At 40.6% G+C, this 22,496-nt stretch overlaps 6 protein-coding genes and 2 long non-coding RNA genes across 10 annotated transcripts; 5 read left to right on the forward strand and 3 right to left on the reverse strand.

Moving 5' to 3' along the window:
- The first annotated feature begins 4,093 nt into the window (after positions 1–4,093).
- On the forward strand, positions 4,094–5,066 carry LOC145708213 (uncharacterized). Its single transcript, XM_081785868.1, has 3 exons — positions 4,094–4,167; positions 4,241–4,856; positions 4,898–5,066. The coding sequence occupies exons 2-3, from the start codon at positions 4,632–4,634 to the stop codon at positions 4,994–4,996; spliced, it is 324 nt and encodes a 107-aa protein (XP_081641994.1). The 5' UTR covers positions 4,094–4,167; positions 4,241–4,631; the 3' UTR covers positions 4,997–5,066.
- A 42-nt stretch (positions 5,067–5,108) lies between these two features.
- LOC145707168 (uncharacterized) lies at positions 5,109–6,402 on the reverse strand. Its single transcript, XR_014134734.1, has 2 exons — positions 6,213–6,402; positions 5,109–6,169 (listed from the first exon to the last, which is right to left on the reverse strand). It is a non-coding gene; the product is annotated as an uncharacterized LOC145707168 (long non-coding RNA).
- Positions 6,403–8,005: 1,603 nt separating this feature from the next.
- LOC145707169 (uncharacterized) lies at positions 8,006–11,599 on the reverse strand. The gene is made up of 8 exons (XM_081784658.1): positions 11,334–11,599; positions 10,927–11,089; positions 10,287–10,834; positions 9,918–10,188; positions 9,804–9,874; positions 9,088–9,710; positions 8,182–9,047; positions 8,006–8,142 (listed from the first exon to the last, which is right to left on the reverse strand). The coding sequence occupies exons 1-7, from the start codon at positions 11,338–11,340 to the stop codon at positions 8,793–8,795; spliced, it is 1,938 nt and encodes a 645-aa protein (XP_081640784.1). The 5' UTR covers positions 11,341–11,599; the 3' UTR covers positions 8,006–8,142; positions 8,182–8,792.
- A 2,224-nt stretch (positions 11,600–13,823) lies between these two features.
- On the forward strand, positions 13,824–14,637 carry LOC145709069 (uncharacterized). The gene is made up of 2 exons (XR_014134877.1): positions 13,824–14,395; positions 14,438–14,637. It is a non-coding gene; the product is annotated as an uncharacterized LOC145709069 (long non-coding RNA).
- Positions 14,638–14,788: 151 nt separating this feature from the next.
- On the reverse strand, positions 14,789–15,711 carry LOC145709070 (uncharacterized). Its single transcript, XM_081786754.1, has 7 exons — positions 15,650–15,711; positions 15,479–15,574; positions 15,362–15,435; positions 15,248–15,316; positions 15,086–15,195; positions 14,965–15,040; positions 14,789–14,899 (listed from the first exon to the last, which is right to left on the reverse strand). Exons 1-7 carry the CDS (start codon positions 15,709–15,711, stop codon positions 14,796–14,798), a joined length of 591 nt encoding a protein of 196 aa, XP_081642880.1. The 3' UTR covers positions 14,789–14,795.
- Positions 15,712–16,966: 1,255 nt separating this feature from the next.
- Positions 16,967–17,824, forward strand: LOC145709071 (uncharacterized). Its single transcript, XM_081786755.1, has 2 exons — positions 16,967–17,327; positions 17,423–17,824. The coding sequence occupies exons 1-2, from the start codon at positions 17,190–17,192 to the stop codon at positions 17,822–17,824; spliced, it is 540 nt and encodes a 179-aa protein (XP_081642881.1). The 5' UTR covers positions 16,967–17,189.
- On the forward strand, positions 17,817–19,101 carry LOC145710409 (EF-hand calcium-binding domain-containing protein 7-like). The gene is made up of 4 exons (XM_081788159.1): positions 17,817–18,171; positions 18,211–18,447; positions 18,488–18,784; positions 18,826–19,101. The coding sequence occupies exons 1-4, from the start codon at positions 17,963–17,965 to the stop codon at positions 19,025–19,027; spliced, it is 945 nt and encodes a 314-aa protein (XP_081644285.1). The 5' UTR covers positions 17,817–17,962; the 3' UTR covers positions 19,028–19,101.
- Positions 19,102–20,015: 914 nt separating this feature from the next.
- On the forward strand, positions 20,016–22,471 carry LOC145707894 (uncharacterized). Of its 3 annotated transcripts, none has more exons than XM_081785482.1 (9): positions 20,016–20,274; positions 20,472–20,570; positions 20,771–20,865; positions 20,944–21,019; positions 21,123–21,146; positions 21,376–21,459; positions 21,498–21,645; positions 22,104–22,197; positions 22,268–22,471. In XM_081785482.1, exons 1-9 carry the CDS (start codon positions 20,169–20,171, stop codon positions 22,391–22,393), a joined length of 852 nt encoding a protein of 283 aa, XP_081641608.1. In that variant the 5' UTR covers positions 20,016–20,168; the 3' UTR covers positions 22,394–22,471. The 3 variants fall into 3 exon arrangements, with proteins under 3 accessions (XP_081641608.1, XP_081641607.1, XP_081641610.1); XM_081785481.1 differs by having other exon boundaries at positions 20,018–20,274; positions 20,944–21,076; XM_081785484.1 differs by having other exon boundaries at positions 20,038–20,274; positions 20,944–21,076; positions 21,498–21,561.
- Positions 22,472–22,496: the final 25 nt, after the last annotated feature.

A 22,496-nucleotide genomic window follows, 5' to 3' on the forward strand; every position in this document is an offset into this window, starting at 1 on the left:
ACGGCCCTTCGGGCCGTCTCAGCCCCGTTCCTTGATTTTTAATTTAAGGGCTTGACGGCCCTTCGGGCCGTCTCAGCCCCGTTCCTTGATTTTTAATTTAAGGGCTTGACGGCCCTTCGGGCCGTCTCAGCCCCGTTCCTTGATTTTTAATTTAAGGGGCTTGACGGCCCTTCGGGCCGTCTCAGCCCCGTTCCTTGATTTTTAATTTAAGGGGCTTGACGGCCCTTCGGGCCGTCTCAGCCCCGTTCCTTGATTTTTAATTTAAGGGCTTGACGGCCCTTCGGGCCGTCTCAGCCCCGTTCCTTGATTTTTAATTTAAGGGCTTGACGGCCCTTCGGGCCGTCTCAGCCCCGTTCCTTGATTTTTAATTTAAGGGGCTTGACGGCCCTTCGGGCCGTCTCAGCCCCGTTCCTTGATTTTTTAATTTAAGGGGCTTGACAAAGGCCGGGAAACCTGAGTTGATCAGTCTCAGTTCCGTCCCCAACCCCTCCCACCTCCATCCGATGTAAAAATATATATTTTTCATGTTCAAAGTCTTGTTATGGTTCTTATCGTTAGTTTTTAAAATAATTTCAATTTGGTCAATGCACATTAGATTCTATGAATTAGAATGATTGATCCACAAGATCTCTCATTCTTCCAGCAAAAAGTCCTCCGGAGGACCTAATTCCTAGTAAAAAACAAAAAAAATGTTTTAAAATGATGATTGCGGGCCAACCGGGACTCCGTTACTAAATTTTTTGGCTGGAAAATAATCAGCTCGACACGGCGCGTCGATTAAGCCTACTCACGACTCTTGAGCTTACTTCGCTCGAAAAATAGATTTTTCGGACTTTTCGGTGGCCTCTAGAATCGCCCGGGGCTTTATAAAATAATTTTTTTGACCAAAAATGTTTTTTAGAGTGTATAAAGAACATATCCTCCAAAAATCAGCCCTTTACTCCCACTAGAACTGAATTTGATTTTTTCTGCGTTCACCCTAGCCATAGAGGGGGGGCATTTCCGGATCTAGCTATGGATCTCGCGCGATGTGTCGGCGGAAGCGTTTTGTTCAAGAAAGCGCGATACCATGAAAATCAGAGATTTTCCTCTTAGACGCAAAAATAACAAGAAATCAGCAAGAAGCGCTCACGCAAGAACACGCCGCAGAAATGCGTGGTGACAACTTTCAAGTTCAGAAAATGCGAAAGGAAATGCGAAATTCACCACGAAATTCTGCATTTGAAGGACCAAAGCGATCCAGTTCTATTAAATCTCGCTTAAAATTCGTTTTCTTCCGAGTTATTTGCAATTTGGTCTTTCAATAGAGCATTAACTCTCATTAGAGGTTATATTCCGGTCACCTTAATGTATCATGATTTGCTACGCGTAATTTTACCAGGAGGAAAGCAGTATTTAGAAACTTATGCATTAACTTTACAATTTATCAAAAGCTCGAAATCAATACGAATAAAGTAAGTGGCTGTCCACTTCTGTTAATTGCGATTTTTATGTACGCGAGCTACTGTAAAAAGTTGTGAAATGAGTCCAAGTAATCCCCCGGCCAGTCCAAAGTCTCCCTGGAATGATTTTAATTGATGAAAAAAATACACCTTTAACGATAGAAAACGCATTTGACTTCGAGCTAAATCTGACATGCCACTAATGCTCAGGCGTCCTGCTTCTAATGACTCTCCTCATCGAGAAGAATGGCAGTCTAATGTTCTTCTTGTCGCCCTGAGATTTCGACCAAAAGAAACTCGATGATCCCTTTTTCACACTAGTATAATACTAGTAGTATTCATAATTCCGAAAAAATATACTTTTTATAAATTTTGGATTGACAATCAAGGATTTCTCGACGGTAACCTTTAATTTGACTTAGCATTCTGACCGAAACAATTGATGAAAGTTCGAATAAGATCGCAAATGAAAAGTAAGTAGAGAAATATCATTTAGTATTTATGTTAAATAAAACTGTTGATCCGGACCTTGGCGGGGAAGGGTAATGGACCCCATTTGCACTCATCATCTTTTTCATGAATCTGGTTTCTTTCGAATCTGCGGCGAAATCTCTCGGTTGAGCTTCTTGCCTATCTCTCTCTATTGAGTGCCTCGCCACTGGTCACTAGTGTATTCAAAAAGGTTTAGAGATAAAACACAGCCACTGTCCAATCGCGCGGACTTTGCCCCAGGCGAGTGAGATATAAAAGTGGCGATTCCTCAGTGGCTTTGCACAGGATTCGTTACACGCTTAGATAACCCACTTTTCCCACTCTCCATCTCAGTCCCGAAAAGCCAAAGTCAGGTGCTGATGTCGACCTTTTTTAGTTTTTTAAGACAATATGAAAAGTTGACATCTTTTTCCCACAGAAATTTAACTCTTAGATTTTAACCTGGAAAAATAGCTTGTCGTTTGAGTTGTTCCCTAATCGTGATGAATTTATCAGAAACAGCCAAGTCGCAGCCGATTCCAAGTCATCATTATGTCAGAGTTCGACAAACGGGTCTCCACTGATGCTCCAGTTTTAACACAATTTCTAAAACTCGGCTAATTTTCAGTCAACTGCAAATGCGACAGTCAATGTCTATTGAATATAAAGTGACTCTGCTTTAGTTAGTTTAGGTATTTTATTCTTTGGGGAGCGTTCGGAACTATAATCTTTACAGTCTGTGACAGTAAAATTACATGTATGCCATGTATGTCTCCCAGCCGTTTCGATCAGGATCATTGTTGCCTTCTGGTGGAAGAATTCCCAAAAACTTGAGGAGCTTTCTAGCCTTCTGGCTTTCGCAGACCTTCGCCATCTTGCCGGCATCCGCTGCGGGAGGAATTTTCTTGTCGTGGATCATTCTATCGTTCGATTTTTATTTCAATTATCATTACGAAATATTAGCGTATCTTTGATACATATATCAAAGGCTATAAATTATAGCCTATAATAGGGTATGTCCGTGAATTTACCTCTTAGCTGTTCCCGGAGTACGGCTGGCAAGTTGAATGATCTCTTCTTTCTCATCCCACCAGGGATCGTTCGGCTCGAAGTCGAAATTCTTCTCGCAGTCAAAAATTTCTGGGATTGCGTCGCAGAGCTCGAGGTATTCGCGAGCGCTTAGGCCATCGCCTTCGGCTAGGTTATCAAAATTTAGTTCCAGTTCACTGAGTTTATGTACATTTTGCCGGTAACTGGAAGTATCGTTTTACTTAATTACCTTGAATAAACTTCTTCTGGCTTTCGCGTAGTTCCTCAGTCTTCGAGAGAATGTATGCATCGGTACGCGCTTTGCCGTCCTTGCGCTTGCATTCCTTTTTCCACCAGGTGAAAATTTTCTTCTGCTTTAAAGCTCTGGTCTTTGAAACAAAACGTTCTAGATCGGCAGGAAGTCGCAGGTACTCAAATTTCTCCGCTTTCCCCTCTATAACTAATTTCATCCGTGATCAAAAAGTTTTTGTTCACCGAAAAATTCGACGTGATCCTTGATCGCATTTCCCAGCTCACTTGCAAGACACTCTTGATTGAGACTCTCCATCTGAAAGGATGGTGCTGTTATTTAAAAGTTATGGTTTTTGCTTACTGCTCTAAACTTGTAGCGGATCTCTTTCTTCAACAAGTCAAATTCGATGTCACCTGCGCAACGTATCTTTGGATGTGACTGGATAAAAACCTTTGAAGATGAAAAAAAATAAGTGATGAATCAGGATCAACGGAAACCCCGCGCAGTGGGCCGCGCTGGACATAATCGCTTGGAACACTCTGGAATCCAGACCCGAGATGATTTTCATTTATCGGAAATAAAGATCCGGAAAGTGCCTAAACTGTGTCTAAACTGACGATAGGTTTGTCACACTAAGATTTAATTATACCGAGAAGTTCTCATTGAAAACATGTTTTATCATATATCTTTAATAATAATTTATCCTTGGAAAAGAAGCTTTTCACAAGCTTTAATAGTTATGAAAAAGTTTGAACCTGATCCAAGGATAAATAATTTCCATAGCTAATCGGTTTCAGTTTATGAGAAATATTAAAAGCTTCTTCTGAGGCGCGCGAGAGCCTTTCAATGGTGGTGCATATCAATCGCATATATAATCGGCGATCATTAGCGATCAGCTATTATCACTAATCTATCTTACCTTTCTGAAAGATGAAGTTGATTTCCTTTTTCATTGCTCTATGTGTTGCTCAAGTAAGTTTTTCATTAGTTTCAAGAGTTTCATAAGAGAGATCATCACTCGAACTGGACTGATAACTATGTTCAGGAAAACAACACCGATCTCCAAACACGTAGTTGGGAAGATTCTGTTGTAAGAGCTGAGAAAGCAATTGTTCTTTATCGCGAAGTTGCAAAGAAGGCGCTTTACTGTAACATGATGAACAAGCGGCGACCAAAGTTCATCTTTCGCTTCCGAAAGACTGTTCTTGACGTTACTTGGCATGTAAAGAACAACTGCAACAACAAGGCTCGGTTCAAAAGCTTGTGAAATTTGTAAACCCTCGTTCAATACCAACCCCATAAAGCGCTCCCGTCGAAGTGTTTCTGACCTTCCAGATGGAGACTTTTTCTACTTTGACAAGAAACAAGCTAAGGGTAAGGGTAAAGGTAAGTTAGTTTTTGACTACGAGGAGTTCGACGCTGAGGGCTACAAGAAAATGGACGAGGAAGTCGACGATGTTCTCTTTGATCTTTTTATTGCTGATTATGTTGACGTGACTCCTGTATTGCCGAAGCCGACCTTTTCGAAGTCGGCCAGGTCGATGGTCTCCCCGTTGACCTCAATCAGCAGCGACAATCAAAAACGAGTGACAATGGTCTCCAAAGCAATCAAAACTACAAGAAAAACTGCCTACTCCATTGTTAAAGAGTTCGCAGATAAGGTTTGCCACTTCACTAGCAACTCTAATGATAACGAATTAAGTGCCCAAAAAGCTCTTCTTGGCTGCGACGAATCGGGGCCATAATGAAGAACACGCGTCAAGCCTTCAATAAGTGTCTTGAGGTTGCACCCAACGCGTGAATCTAGCCCTGCTTTTTGTCTCCTGCAGTATTTCTTCCTGTACATAGACCTCATGAATACATGATTTTTGGTGAAATCTCAATATGTTTATAACTTGGATTTTTATTTTTCATTTATTTGGAGGTTGTTGCAGAAGAGGTAGCACATTGAGAACCTTAACAATGAGGATCAAAGCGAATCACATGAAAAGTTTATTTGTCTTTTGTTCTCCGAAAATATATATTTATTTTGCTTTTGAAAAGTTTTTTGAGGGTCATACATTCTATTCGGCATATCAAGATAATATTATAATATCAGTCGCTTGTCCGGGATTCTATCATGGTATTTTTGTTATTGATATTTCTGAATTTTTGTTGAGGCTTTGGGTTTAGTTGAGGTCAGAATGAGGGCATGGAGGTGAGTGAATGCGCGTAGGTTGAGGTTAAAGGTTAGGAGTCCGTTATTGCAAGTCAAACAAAATCAGACAGAGGGCAATACGTTGACGGAATAATTAAAATGCGAGTCCTAGTCTGTCGTCATTAAAAATGAAAGTGGAAGGTGCATGAAATTGTTAATTACGAAAAACTCTGCACCTGCCACTTTGTAACAGAACTAGGCGAATAGCCACTGCATTGTTGAGCACAAACCTACCCGCGATAATAGTGTACAGTTTACAAACATATGGGTAATTGTTGAAATTCATGTCAAGAAGATAAGTGCTCATTCAAAACAGGTTGATTTTCAACATTAAATGAGGGAGACAATGCACTAAGGATTTTAACTATGGTCTTCGCATTCCAGTTATAAAATACAGTTTAGCGTTTTCATTAGCAGTGGCAAATTCGTGTAACAACGAGAACTCCCATTCTTTGTCGAGGCCAAACTTGCGAATACTCTGACGCAAACGTCCTGAGTCCGCGGCTACCACGACAATCTTTGCTTGTGGGACGAAGGTTAGTGCAGAAAGCTCCTGAAGAGTTGGAACCGAACTGGCGGCCGGTTGGAGCTCACAAATCACAAGACCAGAATATTGTCGACTTTGGCAAGGGGTCACGCCAAGAATTTGTACGGGAACTTGAGCTCCGAAATTTATGTATTTCCCGGAGATGAGAACAGGGCGTGTTGCGCTCGCATCCGTGAAGATACTTCTGCCTTCATGCTTGAAATACTGATTCAGCAGATAGAATCCGGGCGCTGAATTAATTATTGATATCCCCGAAAATTATTTGGTGCTTACCGTTTATGTTTTCAGAGTCTTCTTCTGTGGTGACATACTTCGAGACGGGCACTGAAATCTCGAACGGGGGAACTGGAGCTTTGTGATTATGTTTCTCGATATAGCCATAGTTTTCAAGGACAATGCAGCTGTTTCCGGCAGCGACTTGACGAAGACTTTATTTGTATCAATAATGTGAAAAATCTCAGAGAGAATTTCGACTAATAGTTTTTGAAAGAACTCTAAATATCTTTTTGATACATTCCAGAAATCAATATCTTCGCCTTCATATTTACTATGATCCATAGAAATATTATTGTACTTTAGGTTGAGCATGTAGCAGCCTTGAACGAGTCGATTTGAAAATTGACGATCATCTGGTGGCTGACCATCAGCAGTGGTCCAAGGTTTAAGCCCTAGCATCGCCACTTCCGTCTCGGAATTGGAGATCATTGATTCTAAGTCGAGCAAAACATCGTGCAGCGGGATAGGATCCCAGGAGCGTGATTCGCTGCTCCACGAGCGAAATTGCGCCACCTGGTCGGAGAGAAAGAAAACAAACGGCCAACAGTCTGGGGGCGAGAGAGCCCAGGAGTGCTGTAAAAGACGCAGAGCGAAGAGTTTCATGCAGCCGATTCCATGCCTGTTAAACTCTGCGCCCATGACGAGAAGACAGGAGTTAGGCCAGTATTCTATGTGCGAATAAATACAAAATACAAAGGATATAGTCTATATCATATAGAACTAACCTCGATATTTTTGCACATCGTTATGCTTCACAACTATGAGATGAGTGAATTCGGAATCGCTCATTTTCATCGTCTTCTTGAGATCGTATAGTCCATTTTGAGCACCAGAAACGCCAAAACTAACGACGATTGTTTTAGGCGAAGGGGATTGTGTACGAGAAGAAGCAACTGCAAGTCTCACTGCTTTTAGTCCATTTGCATCATTCATTCCACCAAACTCGAAACGTCTTCGTTTGTCATTCGGGATGACGATCTCAACCTAATTAAAATGATAATGAGCACAATTATTAACTTTTACCGTCACTGCATTCGGTCCTAGCTGAGGAATATTCAGTTCAATTGGCCAAGGAACTATTGGCTCCACATTTTCTATTCGCGACGAGCTTCCGCTTATCGAAACTTCACCAAGTTCGATTGTTGCTTTTTTCGATTCTTCCATTTCAAGCTCTGTTCTTCGATTGATGTATTCTAACGCATGATCATCGTTTAGTGTGTTCATGATTGGACTAAGCCCAAAATCTTGCTTTCTCAGTAATGCGAAATTTGGACCCGTGATATTGAGATTAAGTTCAGGATCATCTATGATGTTGATAGAGAACTGCGATTGAATCTGATGATTGAGGGTCGATGCTAAAAATATATGGTTCAATAAAGGACGAGTAAAATATCCAACCTAGCTCAAAGGCGCACGTGATCTGATTGAAACCAACAGGTGTCACCAGCAGAAAATTATTTTCTCTTTTCTCCAATTCTTCTTTGTGGATACACGTTGAATAATAGTATTTGTAGAGATAGTCCATTTCGATCCTTTCTGGTTCCAAAGAAAGCGTCTCCGGCATTCTGGCACATCTCTCCGAAGGGGTTAGATTCTGGAAATCGAAGCCACGTTTTCCACGGAAGACGTCAAAAGATTCACTGGACAAGAGTACGCGTGGAGGCTTTCGTATTGATTCAAAGTCGATCATATAATCGGAGTCATCTACTTTTAGACGTTTTTCAGGTGAACATTCGTCGTCAGAAGACATTGAGTCCCCTGAGCGCTTGATCATTCCCAATCCGGCAATCGCCATAAGTTCGTCACGAGTTCTGCTTGATTTTTCTTCATGAAACAGGTTGCAAAATGGAATTCATCTTCAATTTCCTTTCTTGTGAAAAAGCCCGTGAGCATAAGGCGGCAGTCGACGTAGGCAAATAATGGCACTCTATATTTTTGTCATTAACAGTCGTAGTTTTACTTTTACCTAGTAGGAGTCATTCCACTTATCGTGTCATAATGAACGATAATGATTGGTTTATTGGCAAGTTCTATGATGTCGCGACATTGATAACTTTGTGAGAATCCAATTGCTTTTTTCGATGCGTCGTTCATTTGAATACCACTTTTATCCCAAATAGCAACACCCACTTTCGCGACTTCGTAAAGTTTTTCATATATCTGAGTTTTATTGAATGGGCAAGTTTTGTTTTGTGTATGATGGTGAAAACCTTCCTTGGAAATTTTGTCTAGAAAGCGCTGCATTGAGAGTGTCGTAGGCGGTAGTGGCAAAGTTGATGTCTCTCACTCTGAGCAAAACTGGACGTTTTTGGTAGACAACTTGACGAAGAAGCTCAAGTGAACGAGGATCAACACTTTCATAGAGTCCACTATGCTCAATGCTGAGGAGAGCGGAAATATAGCACAAGTCGAGGAGCACCACCATACGGACGAAGTCAGCATTCGCGGATGTAGTCTTCAGATAAAGACTTCAAAAAGGATTAACAATAAATTATTGTCAATAATGTATCGTTATTAACTCAAAATTAGTAATCAACAAGTAAGCTTTCTATTGAAATCAAGGAAGAGTTCAATCCTTTAACTATATAGATTTTCGAATTCTGGAGACGCAGAAACAGTGGGAGTGTCAGTCGACAGCGACTTTAAGTGGCTTCTAAAATCGTATGAGGCAGTAGAAAGACCATCAGTCAGCGGAGGGACAATGACGTTATTTGATGGAACTGGAGAGCCCTTCGCAAATAGTTCATACGGTCGAATACCGAAGTATGTAACCATAACTTGTGCGCGTTGAGAAAGTAAATCTAGGCGTTTGAAAACTTCGAAGTTGTAGTCCTAAACACAGATGCCTAGCTAGCATTATTTAAAATATTACCTCTGAGTTGACGCCCAATATAAAGAAATTGAACAAAGTTGTTGGATGTTTGTCGATGTACTCAACGATACCAGAAAATGCTCTTTCGAAAACTGAAATGCTCAAAACTTCTGGGCTTTGGGTTGGCGATATCTCTTGCATTTTCGTCACGTGCTGATCATCTGGGACAATAAACATGCCATGGAAGCATTTGAATCTCTCTAGATCGGTTCCGTAGCATCGATTGAAAGACTCGGCAAATAATTCACAGGTCTTGGCTACCATTTCGCCATCGAATGCTTCTCGTGAGGAGGAATCCATTACTTCGAGGATGACTTGTTCCGCTCCTGGTTCAAGTTTAGGTAAAACTGCTTTCGGTGCATCAGACACTTGAGGAAGTAAGGAATGAATTTCGCTTTTTAGAGCAAGAATCTCTGCAGAAGTTGAAAGCTCGTGAACATCTATCGGAGCTTCATTCTCCAGACTCGTAATAATTTTCTCCGACGTAGAAAGAACCAAAAATTCTTTTCTTGGACCTTGATAGATGCACAGTATGAATTGTGGTCTGAGAGAATCTTCTACAGAAGAAAGTAGTCTGAGAGCGTCTTCGACACAATGAGACATTGATTGTTCAGAGGTCATCACTTTCACAGGTTCCCAACATAAAATAAGACTATTACTAGTCTAGACTATGAGATTGAACTTTCTTAATCTTTAAAGAGTATGGAAAGCCATTCCTTTGACCCCAGATGCAGTGGCAGAAACAATATGACTTATACTCATCAGCATATTCGGAAATAAAATACCGCTTAAATTTATGATAGAAATCCAATCAAAGCCTTATTTTCTACCTGTCGAGTGTACGTTGAACTTCTGGAACTGTTTTTGAGAAAGTACGCCGAATTTGCTCCTGTCGAAGAAGAGAGCCTTTCTGCAGTTGACATATTTCATAACAAGTGAGGAAAATCATGCATTCGCGGGTGAAAATAGTACGGGCTGTTGTGGAGAAATCGAAGCAGCTTTGAAGGTAGTTGGATTCAAGAAGGGTTCCATAGCTATCTTCATAACTTAACTGGCTTCCCGTACAGTTGAGTAAAGCCACGTGGCCGCGCGGTCGACCAGCTTTTGAAGAGGATTTCAATTTTGTTAGACGCAAATATACTCATTCGTTTTAGAATAAATAATCAAATGGATATTCAGCTGTCAAGTAAAATCCTGGCCTAAAATACCTTCGGGAACTTCAATGACACGCTGTATTGGGTTAATTTCCGCCGGTGATTCCATCGGCGCGATTTGATCAGGCATTTGCTGTTCGACGTCGTTTCCTGCTGGAGGTCTCACTCCCATGCTACCCCGTGACGGAGATTCCGCAATGGTCAACTGCGAGCTTCGGCTTTGCGACCAAGGAATCCTCACCAAAAGATCTGCTCTGATCAACATGCTATCAGAGTCCATCTGTCCATAGTACTGGAAAACATGTTCTTTTGGAAAATTGAGATTGATTCGGAAATGCTCGCAAAATTCGGCGTAGCTAGCCAAATGTCGTCCGCAACCGACACATTTTGCTTGAAAATTGCTCATCGAATCTGGAGGGTCGTCTGAAGGAATAACATGGCTCTCCTGTACCAAAACGACGCAAAGAGGCCCGTCCGGATCCGCTTGGGTGAGGATGGCTGTCAGCATCCACCCATTCGGAATAGTTGATTGAATCGGGTTCCGCTCAAAATGGCTCAGTCGGACATTTGCGTTGCCGGAACACCTGTTTCCGGTTCTCAAATTTGATAATCAGAATATTCAAATTCGCTTGATCAATTGCACGATGACTAACTTCGTAAATTTAGAACCGTTTTCCTGTGCGAGTCTAGGCCACTTTCCAGAAGTAAATCTGTGAATATTGTGACGGCAGTAGAGCCAGGTCGCCGAAGCGACTCCTCGATCGAGTTCTTCAATAATTCTTCAAACATTTCTTTCGGATCCAGGTCAAATGCGGCTATATCCAAAGAACGATGGTCCGGAGGGTGCGCTAGAATTTATTTTTCTATCACATGTAACGGTCAACACGCTACTAAAACTAATAATTAACTTGTTTAACAACTTCAATCGTTGTTTCGGAAATCGAAAATCAGTAGCGTTAAGACGGACGATAAAAACCTTCAATTGGCAAGGGCATTTTAATAATTTGCTTTCAAAGGCGTTTAATAGGGACATGGGGAGTGTTGTTTATGTGGTCAAAAACAATTAGTTTAAGAGTAGTCGGCGGCGCATACCTATCATTCTTGGTGCCGGAAGCCACTCTTCATTACATATAAGTTCTTTTCTTCCGAGATCTCTAAGGGGTCGGGATTAAAAAACGAATCTTTATGGTTCTCAACAGTAGACCAGTTTTGCGCACTAATGGTGGCGGGTTAAAGACGCGCGATGTCCAAAATGAGTCGAAACTCTGTTTTTGACTCGAAAAGGGCAGCAGTTGGCACGGTGCCAGTGCCAATCGCGCGCGACTACCACATGCTGGCCCAGCGTCAAGGGGCGGACATTCGCCGCTTAGACAGCCTACGCAGCGAAAATACTCACCTACTCCCCTTGAAACTTTTTAGGGGAGGGCAGGTTACGTCATCTTACAGCTCGAGACAATATCGTTGCGAATTACGTTCGCCCTGATCGCCTTCCTCTCCACAAAAAGGTCTTGACACAGTTCTTTGAGCGTGGCGTTTAGAATAAAATATGTTCTTGAAGTATAAGATAACTCTACCTACCCTGCTCTGAGAAAATTTAGGGAAGCCTTTAAAAGATATTCATCACTAACAGCCCTGAATATTTGAAAAGTTTTATATTTGGCAATGAATAAATTTCACTATTAAATCATTTGATTTAATAAGCTTATTTTCGACGGTCAAGTATTTTCGCTGGAGATATTTGGTAATTTACATAGAAAAATACTTTTCTATTGAATAAGCGCGATCCTGAAAAGCTGCTAGTCAAAACGTGACTTCCAGTTTGGTTTTTTATTGAACTTACCTCATAGCCAGAAAGTCATATGACGATAGAAAATGTTTTCATCGGAAGCATTTGCAAATGTCCAAAGCTGTTTATTCTCTCTGAAAAAGCTATTAACGTCGAGAATTCATCGGAATTCTTCAGCAACATCTCATTTTATCGCCACTCTTTGAGAGAAAAAGCATTTTGGGAAGTAGCTCAAAAAGAGTCTAGTCAGTCAAAAGGAATGTCAAATATCAAAATTTTAGAAAAAATCTTTTCCGGCCAGGACGAAATTCATTGTCAATAATAAACGAACTTGGCAAAGCCAACAAAATCTAATTAATAAATGGTTAATAATGATGATGGTAAAGTTCAAAGCCAAGGATACTTCACTTCGGAAATCAGGCTTTCAACTTGATTCTCTTCGTTGATTGCAGCTCTGCCAAAATGTCTTGAGACAATGCGTCAATTCGAAATCGTATGGCAATGAGGCGGAACTGATAAAGACGAAACGAACAACATGATCAAGAGCGAAATCCATTATGGGAAAGTCGCGTTTATCCAGAATTCCGATAGATCGACCGTGGGCCTCAAAATCATAAATTTCCCACGCAGCGCATCATCAACAACGAGTTCATCTTTGTAGTTAACTTATTTCTGAAACCATTTTGTAAATGCAGCAGAACTAAAGTGATACGCTCCGGATAATAGAAATTCCTGATAGGTTTTCCATCAGTCACATTTTATGTGAATGTATCGAATCAAACCAATCAGCGCAAGGAGGCCTTCTAGACTTGATCGTCCGGCGCTCACTGGCCTTTCATTTCTAAAATTTCAACCACAAATTCGCCAAAAATAATTTTTTTGTAAAAACTCATCGAGATCAGAGAGAATGAAGAACTTTATCTCAAGAGATTTTCTTCGACAAGAGTTTTCGGACCGCTTTTGCACGGACTGCAATCGGTAATCATTCAAAATTGATCGAATAAACCAATCTTTAAGATGCCCGAAAGATCTGATGGAAGTTCCCCAGACTAGCGAACCTGGCCAGGGTCTACAAAAATAGCGTTGTGAACGCTGCCATCGGAATAGCCAATCAGTATGGGACGGCGAAGAGCCTTTCAAAGCTTTTGAAGGAGAAGAGGACATTTACTTATGTCCCGCGAAAAAATGCGGCGAAAAGGCTTCAATATTTTGCAATGAGAATTTTGCATGGCTAAATTTTCACATTTCCTACCTGTAGTTAGAATTACAGAGAAACTTTTCGAGCAAGTTATTGAAGTCTTTTCTTGTGCTTCATTGAGCTTTGATCTCTTTTGGACCTTCAGCTGCTGCGATGATGCTCTTAAGGATATAGCCGTTCTCAAGGCACTTTCGTAGCGCCGAAATGGAGCGATAAAATGTTTTCATTTCAAGACAGGTCCTACCTAAAATTATGTCTAGAATTCGATTCTGATGTTTTTTAAAATTTTTTTCAAAGAAAATTTCTCTCTGGAGCGATTTGAAATCTTACGATCACTTTTTCTCGAACTTTTTCAATTAAATTGCTAAAACTAAACCGTGTTTTATTATGACTAACTGCTAATCTATCTTCCTAGGGCCTCAAAATTTCAAAACTTGAGCAAATTTTCATTCTAGCGTCTTCTTCTTTTTGGCTTTTCTTTTTCATAAATGCTGCGTTCAGGGCGCTCGGCCAATCAGCGCGCTCTTTCACATGCGCGCCTCACCGCGCGATGGAGGAGGGCGCCCAGCGCAGCAAACCAGAGCGCTGTCTGACGCTTCGGCTCACTCAAGTAAGCCTCATAAAAATGGCTCTAGATTCGTAAATATTTGGAATCTATTAAAATTTTGGCCCTAGGAATGTAGATAAAGGTCTAAATTTTTTATTTATCAAAAAAACTCGACCGATTAAATGGAAAATTCTCGAGAAAAAGTGATCGTAAGATTTAAAATTGCTCTAGAGAGAAATTTTTCCATTAAAAAATTAAAAATAACACTAGAATCGGGTTTCTTAGGCAATTTTAGGTAGGGTTCCTTTAGAAATGAAAAAAAATTATCGTCCCCTTTTGGCGCTACGAAAGTGCCTTGAGAACGGCTATATCCTTAAGAAACATGCTCGAGGGACGAAGTTAGATAATATATTTAGATCATTTATTGATTGAAAAGTTCATGAAGCTAGAAAAACTTTTCTAAAAGACGGACTTGCGAGAGTCAAGCGCGGAGCAAAGAGGGAAATGGAAGAAGCTAATAGTGGAGAAGTTCCATGATGCACAGGATTTCTATGTTAAGAAGAAGGCAAAGTATGCAGAAGTGGTCATGGCGGAGATGAAACTCTCGGGAATCGGTCAGGATCGTAAGTAATGATTTATTTGAAATAGAGAGACAAGTCACTTAGTTGATGTAGAAACGATCGACTCCCGAATGCTTTGCAAAGTATGCACACTGCGATTCAACGATGGCGATCGAGCTATGAGCGTCCTTCCATGCCGACATGCCTTCCGCGCTTATTGTCTAGAACGACTCGACACTATGAACTGCCCAGTCTGCCGAGGTGTCTTCACGAAGGAGCAGATCCAAAAAATCATCTGGAGCTAATATTTTGTCTCGAGAAAGTTAGGCGAATTACCTGATAATAAAAAATAATAAAACCAAAGTAGTGTTTTCTTTTCGATCTAAGCAGTGAACAAATTGTCATTATTGATTTATTTTTATAAATTATCTTTATCTACAAAGGTAAATTGAGACTGAGAAAACTAAACAGAGGCTTCTTTTTCGGCTTTCTTCCGGAGGTAGTTCTTCATTCGATTTTTTTGCACGGACATCTCGCGCCACAATTGAATCGCTAAGTATGCCTGATCTAAACAGCTGTCATAAACAAACAACAAAGGAAGATAAATTAATTAGAAGTTTAATGGAACGCACATCCACTGGCGATAAACAGCAGCATTTGTGATAGATTAACCAGTAATCCAATTATCATCATCACTTTGAACAGGACCTGAAAGGATGCTTTCTAGCAGCCTATAAAAATGTTATGCAATACCTCGAAGTTGTCCCCTTCTGCAACTGGGCCAGCATTGAAGACTCCCGAAGCGCTGTACGCCGTTATAAGGATCACGGATGAAGCCGCATTAAAAATGATACAGGCAACAGCTGATAAGTTTGTTTATCACGTGAGGCTGGACCATGTGCTGCGAGTACTTACCCGCAAGAATGTGGGCTTTGAGAGGACCACGAAGTCCATGCCGACCCCCACGATAGCCCAAGAACGTTGCTGGAGACTTTGTTTCAGTAATCGCGCAGTAAATTAAGAGCTTACCAGGCAACAGGAATAATGGGGCGATGCAGAAAGTGATGAACAAGTATCTCTGGATAAAGAGAGCGTAATGATTCCTAGAAAACTCAATCATCACTCGATCAATGAAGTCCTTCTAACTTGTAAATAAGAAGTTCTGTTAAACCGGCTCCAAATAAAAGGAGAATGGAAGCGATCTCCAAGTATGCAAGGCCGATGATGTTTCTACATTTGAGGCTTTACGACGGTCTTAAATTGTATTTCCGGACTAATAACTAATTTATCTGATAAAAAATGAAATAACTTTTAAACCGTATGTTAAACTGACGTGTTAGTCGCTTCTCAGATTTGGATATTACTTTTTTCTCTGTCATTTTTGTTTATTTGGGCGTAGTTAAATCTCTATAATTCGCTCATATTTTATTCTTCGTCAACTCCTTGTCTTGACCACCCTGTCTTAGCAACCTGACTAGGCAACAGGTTGGCCAGCTCCAAGTTAAATCGCGCGCAAGCGATGATAGGAGCACTAATATTAGGAACTATGCAGCAATGTTTCTTGGTACGATGCAGTTGACCAGCATCTACTTGATAGCTGGTCAATTTGAAAACTGGACATTCAAAAAATGAATGATGATGTTACAAAAATAGTCTATTATAAATAGATAATGCACGAGAATAGAAAGTCAACATTTTTTATATTGTTTCTTAAAAAATATCAGGAGATTTCGAACATTAATAATGTGACAAAAAGATTTTTGTCCACTTTTTAAACATGAACAAGAAAGTGAGTGAAGAAATGATAAATTTAACTTCGCTTGAAAGGGGTCATGGAAGGTGAGGAGTCCAAATATGCAGGTGGTCTCACCTCGTTGTCTCGGGACCATCCAGATGCGAGCAAGTGCGGCGGATCAATAGCGTAAACTGCCCTGCATCGCAGATAAAATCAACATCCGCTACCCCCCTTAGAGAGATAATTTGACGCAAACTGGAATTTTGAATAATATATTTCGACGATGAAATACAAAATGTACAAGATTTTGAGAAATAAATACAATGAATACATAATGAATATGAGTTTGTACAAATTATAATTCGCAATAAACTGATTTAAACTGGACGATGAGCTCATCTGGGGAGCCTTATTGGCGGCAAATTTCTCGGATATTTCTAGGAGATCATTAGAATTTTTTAATAAAATAAACCTTCGTTGCCAATCTTCAGGCTGATTCGAAATCTCTTCAAACCAGCAACGAATGTCAATTTTATGACGAATTTTTACTCTTGGAGTTTTGCCTTCAATTTTTGTTTCATAAGATTGAATCAAAGATTTATCCTTGACAGTAAATAAATATGAACCGGAACAAGCTTTGTGAGAACATTGTAAGACAAAAGTGTCTTTGTACGTTTTTGACAAGTAGAGATTCATTGCAAAATTTCGGGTGTGAGACCCTTTAAATATCCAGAAAATGCTGCTATTTATCCTTTGACCCGCGGTTATAAGATAGACTAGGGGGAGTGAGAGACCTGGTTTGAATTCTCTGGCCAGTTTTTTGATTTTCGCTTTCACTTCTTCGTAAGTAGGAAAATTAAATTTATGCTTAGCCGCCATAATTTTTGCGAATTACGCTTGCACCGAGGAGATCCGTCCCGATTACGACCTTGATTACCATCACTTCTACCCCCAAGCTACTCTTGAACCGCCGCGCTAGCTCACAGCTGTTATCTCATTTTCAAATCGGTACCTATTTGGACTCCTCACCTTCCATAAACTCGCTTGAAAAGTAATATCGAGTGAAATGTGAGCAATACCAGAGCTAAGTTCCCAGGGCAACGAGAAAAAACAGCCGAGAAAATGCGTCAAGCTGCCCAGAGATACAGACAGGTTTATGAAAAGTACTTCGACTCAATATCAACCAAGTGTACATCCATTAACGATCTCTATCGGCTACTAGCAGTACTGGGGCTAAGTCCAACAGCTGCGCAAATAAAAGTAAGTGACAAGAGGAAACAACAAATCTTTTACGGTAGCGACATTCTGCGGCCAAATAAGCTGTATGCCTTCATCCTCGCAATTAAAGTTTTTAGACAATCTGGACAAGTGCTAAGAGCAATGAATTTGGTTTTGACGATTTCGTGGAAACCGCCGAAAAGCTGAAAGACACTGCCAGTTCTCAATATAACAATGAGCTCAAAAAGACATTCAGTGAAAAATTCGGGAAAACACTCTCAAGAAGTGACCTCCGTCGCTTTGTGACATCGTCGGGGAGCAACATGTCAGCCGGAAGACTTGATCAATTCCTTATGGATACTTTTGGCGACGAAGAGAGTCTCTCGACTGAATTATTCATGCAGAAGTTTAACGCTCTCCGAAATGATGCGTTTGATGCCTTCGTTAACGACGAATCAAGATTATCTCCAGGCAATGAAGATGTTCAGGAACGCTTCATCGTACTTTTTCAATCGCAATTTCGTATTCGAAAAACGTAAAGCGTAAAATAGCCGGAATTCAAAATTAACTTTTCGGAGTTGAAGAAAAGCGATCTTTCTGATCATGTGATTGAAGAACCGACTTGTTCAGCAAGGGGAGCCTTTTTTGTTGCTGATAGAGCTGGACACCGTTTCAAAATGACCCTTTCTACTGCTTCTCGATGCTGCATAAATCTATCGATGGACACCAGTGACGTTATCCTTACATTTTTCATCGTCCGAAATGGTCAGATTGAGGGTGTTGGACAAATACTGCCATCGCACGAGTATATTTCCGCAGTTTGGCAAGGCGATCTTCCTGCCGGAACTTACAACATTCTTCCCTGCCCTGTGACACTACCAAAAAGGTGAGAGTAGACTTCAAAGCCAGATTTCGAATTCGATAGAGAACGTCCGAGCGGACAGTGGTCGGACCTATCAACTAAAGATCAATATGGTGAGACACGATTGACACAGGACTGTAAAAATGCGCTTGCCAAAGTCTTGGCACTCTTTGACACCTCAGGAAACGGGAGACTCGGGAAAGTTGAGTTTCTCGAATTTGTAAAAAGAACAGAGCCCGAGGGTGTCAAAGAGTTTGATGAATTGTGGGAGACGATCAAAGAAAATTTCAACACGATCAGGTACCGCTTCCAAAGAACAAACGGAATTACGTTTTCCTAGGGACGAAATTACCCTCAACGGATTGCTTGCTATTCATGAAAGTCAAATCGCGGAATCGAGCGATCAAGAGCTCTATGAGCTTTTTACAAACCTTGGATTTACATCTGACTTATCGCCACTTGGATGTGCTTCAATAAAGCTTGATGTTGAAACGCCAGAGTCCCTCTGTAAAGTAGAGGGCCTTCCAATTGACCAGTTTGCAAACGACGGATTGAATCTGGTCATCAAAAACTCAATAAAGCAAAGCGCCAGTAATCTTCCAGGCTCAATTGAGGCGAAACTGTTCATAATTGATAGGTAATATTTTCATGCCAAAGCAAAAATTCTATTTTATACAGCTTCGCCGTCCTCATCCTCGCGGCCAACCGAACTCATCGAATATCAGCTTCTGTGCGTGCGAAGAACATCTTGCCAGAACATCCCGAAGCAATGAAAATTATGCTCCGCCCTTCGCGTCCAGACATAATCGTCTTTGCTAGAAACGACCCGACAAAAATTCCTGAAGCTGCCTTGCGAATAACACAAGTACAAAGTACATAAGAGCTTGACACTGAAAAAAAATATTTACATTTTTTTAACAAAATTGATTTTAATAAAGATTTATTTCATTTTCGATTAAACTCTCATTCCGCTATATTTTTATCCGCTATACTTCAGCATTCGTCTTCGATAGATGTCTTTTCTCATTTGATCGAAGAACTTCTCGTAGTCATCTTTGCTAAAAGCCCGTCGCTCTACCCGTAATTCCTGGGTTCCCAACGCAGACGGACTTATTAGCGAATCTTTTGTTGTCCACGAATCGTGCTGGATCGCAGAACCTTTGACCGATCATTAATATCAAGGGTGATATTTATTATCAGTATTTAGACAGTAGTAGCCAGCATTTCCCTGCCATAGTAACGAACTTAATCAGAATATCTTGCTCCGATTAATAGCATTACTGTTCAAATAGCGATATTATCGATAATTCCTCGTTTCCTGTTGATATATGTTTAATTCATTCTCTAGTTAAAGCATACGTTTTGAGTCTGACTGATAGACTCCAACACCAGAAAATAATTTGAAATTAATGACCGTCCCTGCTAAGCCCAAAGTGAAAAGCACTACCAAAAAGATCATTTTATCGCATCAATTCTTTGATTCTATCTTTTAGTAAGCTTAATACCTGGACCGTCTAATTTATATAAAAGGAATTGAATAATTGAGGCGGCCTGGAGGCCTGGAGGTCAATTAATTATTTGACACAAGATTTAACCGTTTTTACTTAATCTGGCAAATCGATTACTGTCCATATAAAAGAAGGGAATCGTATTTGATGGCGCAGAATGTGTGCTCGGTCTGAGCAATAAAATTTAACGACTTAACTCTGGCGTGAAAATTTCAGAACAAACAGGGCATCCAACTCAATTCGAAATCATTGCGGGGTTTATCTGAAAAGATGACAAACCATTTCACAAAGAAAACATGGCAGTATCGGTGTGCCAAAGTGTTTGGGCAGGCTTTGCTGTATCCAAAACGTGGCTGTTTGCATGGTGCTCCAGGCTGACTATAGCAACACACGCTTCTACCCTGACCACACACGGGACTCACCACCAGCAGGGACTTGCTATTTTCCCATCGACCATCGAAGAAAGCACGCGTTTCTCTGAGCAGAATTTTTTTTCTGATAGAGGACCAGAAGATGGCGTCCACTATTTTTATGGGCAATGGAGGGGGAGGCGGAGATGTCGAGAAAGCGCTGCGAAAAATAGTGAAAGACGAAGTTCGTAAAGAGCAGCTCAAATACGGTAATAATAATTGCTGATTTTTAGATAACTTCTGAATGGCAGGAAACAGTGATTTTCCTTCCCTCATTTTCATTTTTATTTAATCAGCATGGGAACGTCGCCTACTAAAATTTCCCACTTATAAATTGTCAAGTAGTTCTTTAATGACTCTCTAAGAGAAAGTTTCTAGGAAATCGGCTCTAAGTAAGGCCATTTAGATCTCCTGGCACAGGAAAGAGAAGCGGAACACACCAAACAACTTCAAGATCTGGAAGAAAAACTTTTGAAACAGTCAGAGATCAAACAAGCTGAACTAGGCTCGGAATAATCATATTACTAAATTAGAAGTACTAATAATATTATAAAGGTAATAATTGTGGCGAATCTAACTCTAACTTTTGCCCAAAAAGAGGAAATATGTAGGAAATTGGTTACTTTTGCTGAGTACTTTGTAAATAACAAACTCATTGAAGTAGCGGTCAAAAAATGTATTTACAGTAGTTATTCCAAACAACAGAGCTCGAACTCAAAAAACAGGCGACCAAGAATGAAAAAGCCTTGCAGGAACAGAAAGCGCTCCAAGAAGCACAAAAATACAGCCATCGAGCGGCCAGGGGAGTTCCGAAATAGCTCAATTATTAAGTACCTCAACTCTTAATTTCTAAAACATATTCGCTTAACTCTTAAAAAAGCTCTCGTTCATACAATAACGCACCTTACAATGGATACCAACAGTCGGGGCAAGTAAATCTTTTGAAAATGCCAGGTAATGTCTATGTGCCCCTCGAGCCTGTTCATTCATCCAAAGATCACGGAAGAAGTTGTAAGATTTTGACAAGAGACCAAATTTGCTTGATTTTTCTATTTAGACACGCCGAGAAGCTCCTCTGGAAAGGAATAGGGTTCGTTTTGGCTGGCTTTGAAAATGGCTTTCTTCTGAGAATTTTCGCCACCCAATCATTTATAATTACAAATAATTGTATTTAACTTTCAGAGGATAGCGCTCAATGAGTCAATAAAAATGTAGACGATAAATAAGCGTATCTGACAAGTTCTAAATACGATATTGTCTCATATCCGACCAAGATCTTCCAGCCAGGGACAATGAAAACCCCACGATATAGTACGGAAGTAATGATTTGGAGTCAAAGATTCGCGAAATTGAACGGAAGCACAAAGTTATCAAGGAAAAGCTTCAAATTTCAGGTATTTGTGTTCTTTTATAACTAAAGCGGCATTACTAGGAAATCAACTGGCACAGACGAAGTCTGGAGAGTATCACGTGGTTTCTACGCCCAACACTCGAAGGTACAATAGGAGCTCAAGATCCACTCGATCCGCACCTCATGATTACTACGACTTAACCTACAGACTAAGCCAGAACAGCCAAAGGTTTTCCGCTCAACACGCCTCGAATAGTATAGCATATCCTAATCACTGTCGATGTTTCTAGTAGCAATGCACTCGTAGTTAGGAATTATTGAACTCCGAGGAAAGTTTCTTTATTTTCCATGGATGCGTACGTTGGGGTGCGCATACAGCCGAATTCGCTGTCACTAGTCTTGACTCACTTCTGATCTTATGTTTGTGACATACAATTTGTTAACTTTGCCAAAGACTCTTGACTTCATAAGTTGAGCACTGTTAGTCTCTCAGCAGCGGCGCGGTTTTAAAGGCCCTGTCAAGCAAGATTTTCCCACAATCAGAACTTTTAAGTGCTCTTTTAGTCTACAGATGATGTCTCCTAAGAGAGTATGTTTGTTCCCAAATTGTATGCGTTTGTTGAAAGGCATGATCCGCACATCTGATTTTTTGATGCAATTAACTGATTTTTAAACGTTTTTGATTAGGATGGAAGATCTCATTCAAAAAATGAGGGATGCAGACATAAAAGGACAGACAGATTTGACCAACCACCAGAAGAATTATTTGGAAAAGCTAGACGGAAAGGCTCTAAGATTTTCGCCAAACTTTGGTGGCTCCTTTTTAAAGACATCAGTAAGGAGCCTTGCTAGAACTCCTGAAAAATGCTCGGGCATCTGCGATACTGAAGCAAAACCCTCAATTCGTACAGCAACAGCCGATCCCGCAACAACAGATCCCGATGCAAAATCCTCAAGTTTTCCAACTCCCGCATTGATTTTGACACGCTCTCGGCCGTTGATTAAACAAACTTCAATAATTTGTATTTCTGAAAGTATATTTTTAATAAATCTCAGAAAAGACGGCGTCCATTTGATGAG

Source organism: Oikopleura dioica, chromosome XSR, assembly GCF_907165135.1.
Source record: "Oikopleura dioica chromosome XSR, OKI2018_I68_1.0, whole genome shotgun sequence".
NCBI lineage: Eukaryota > Metazoa > Chordata > Appendicularia > Copelata > Oikopleuridae > Oikopleura > Oikopleura dioica.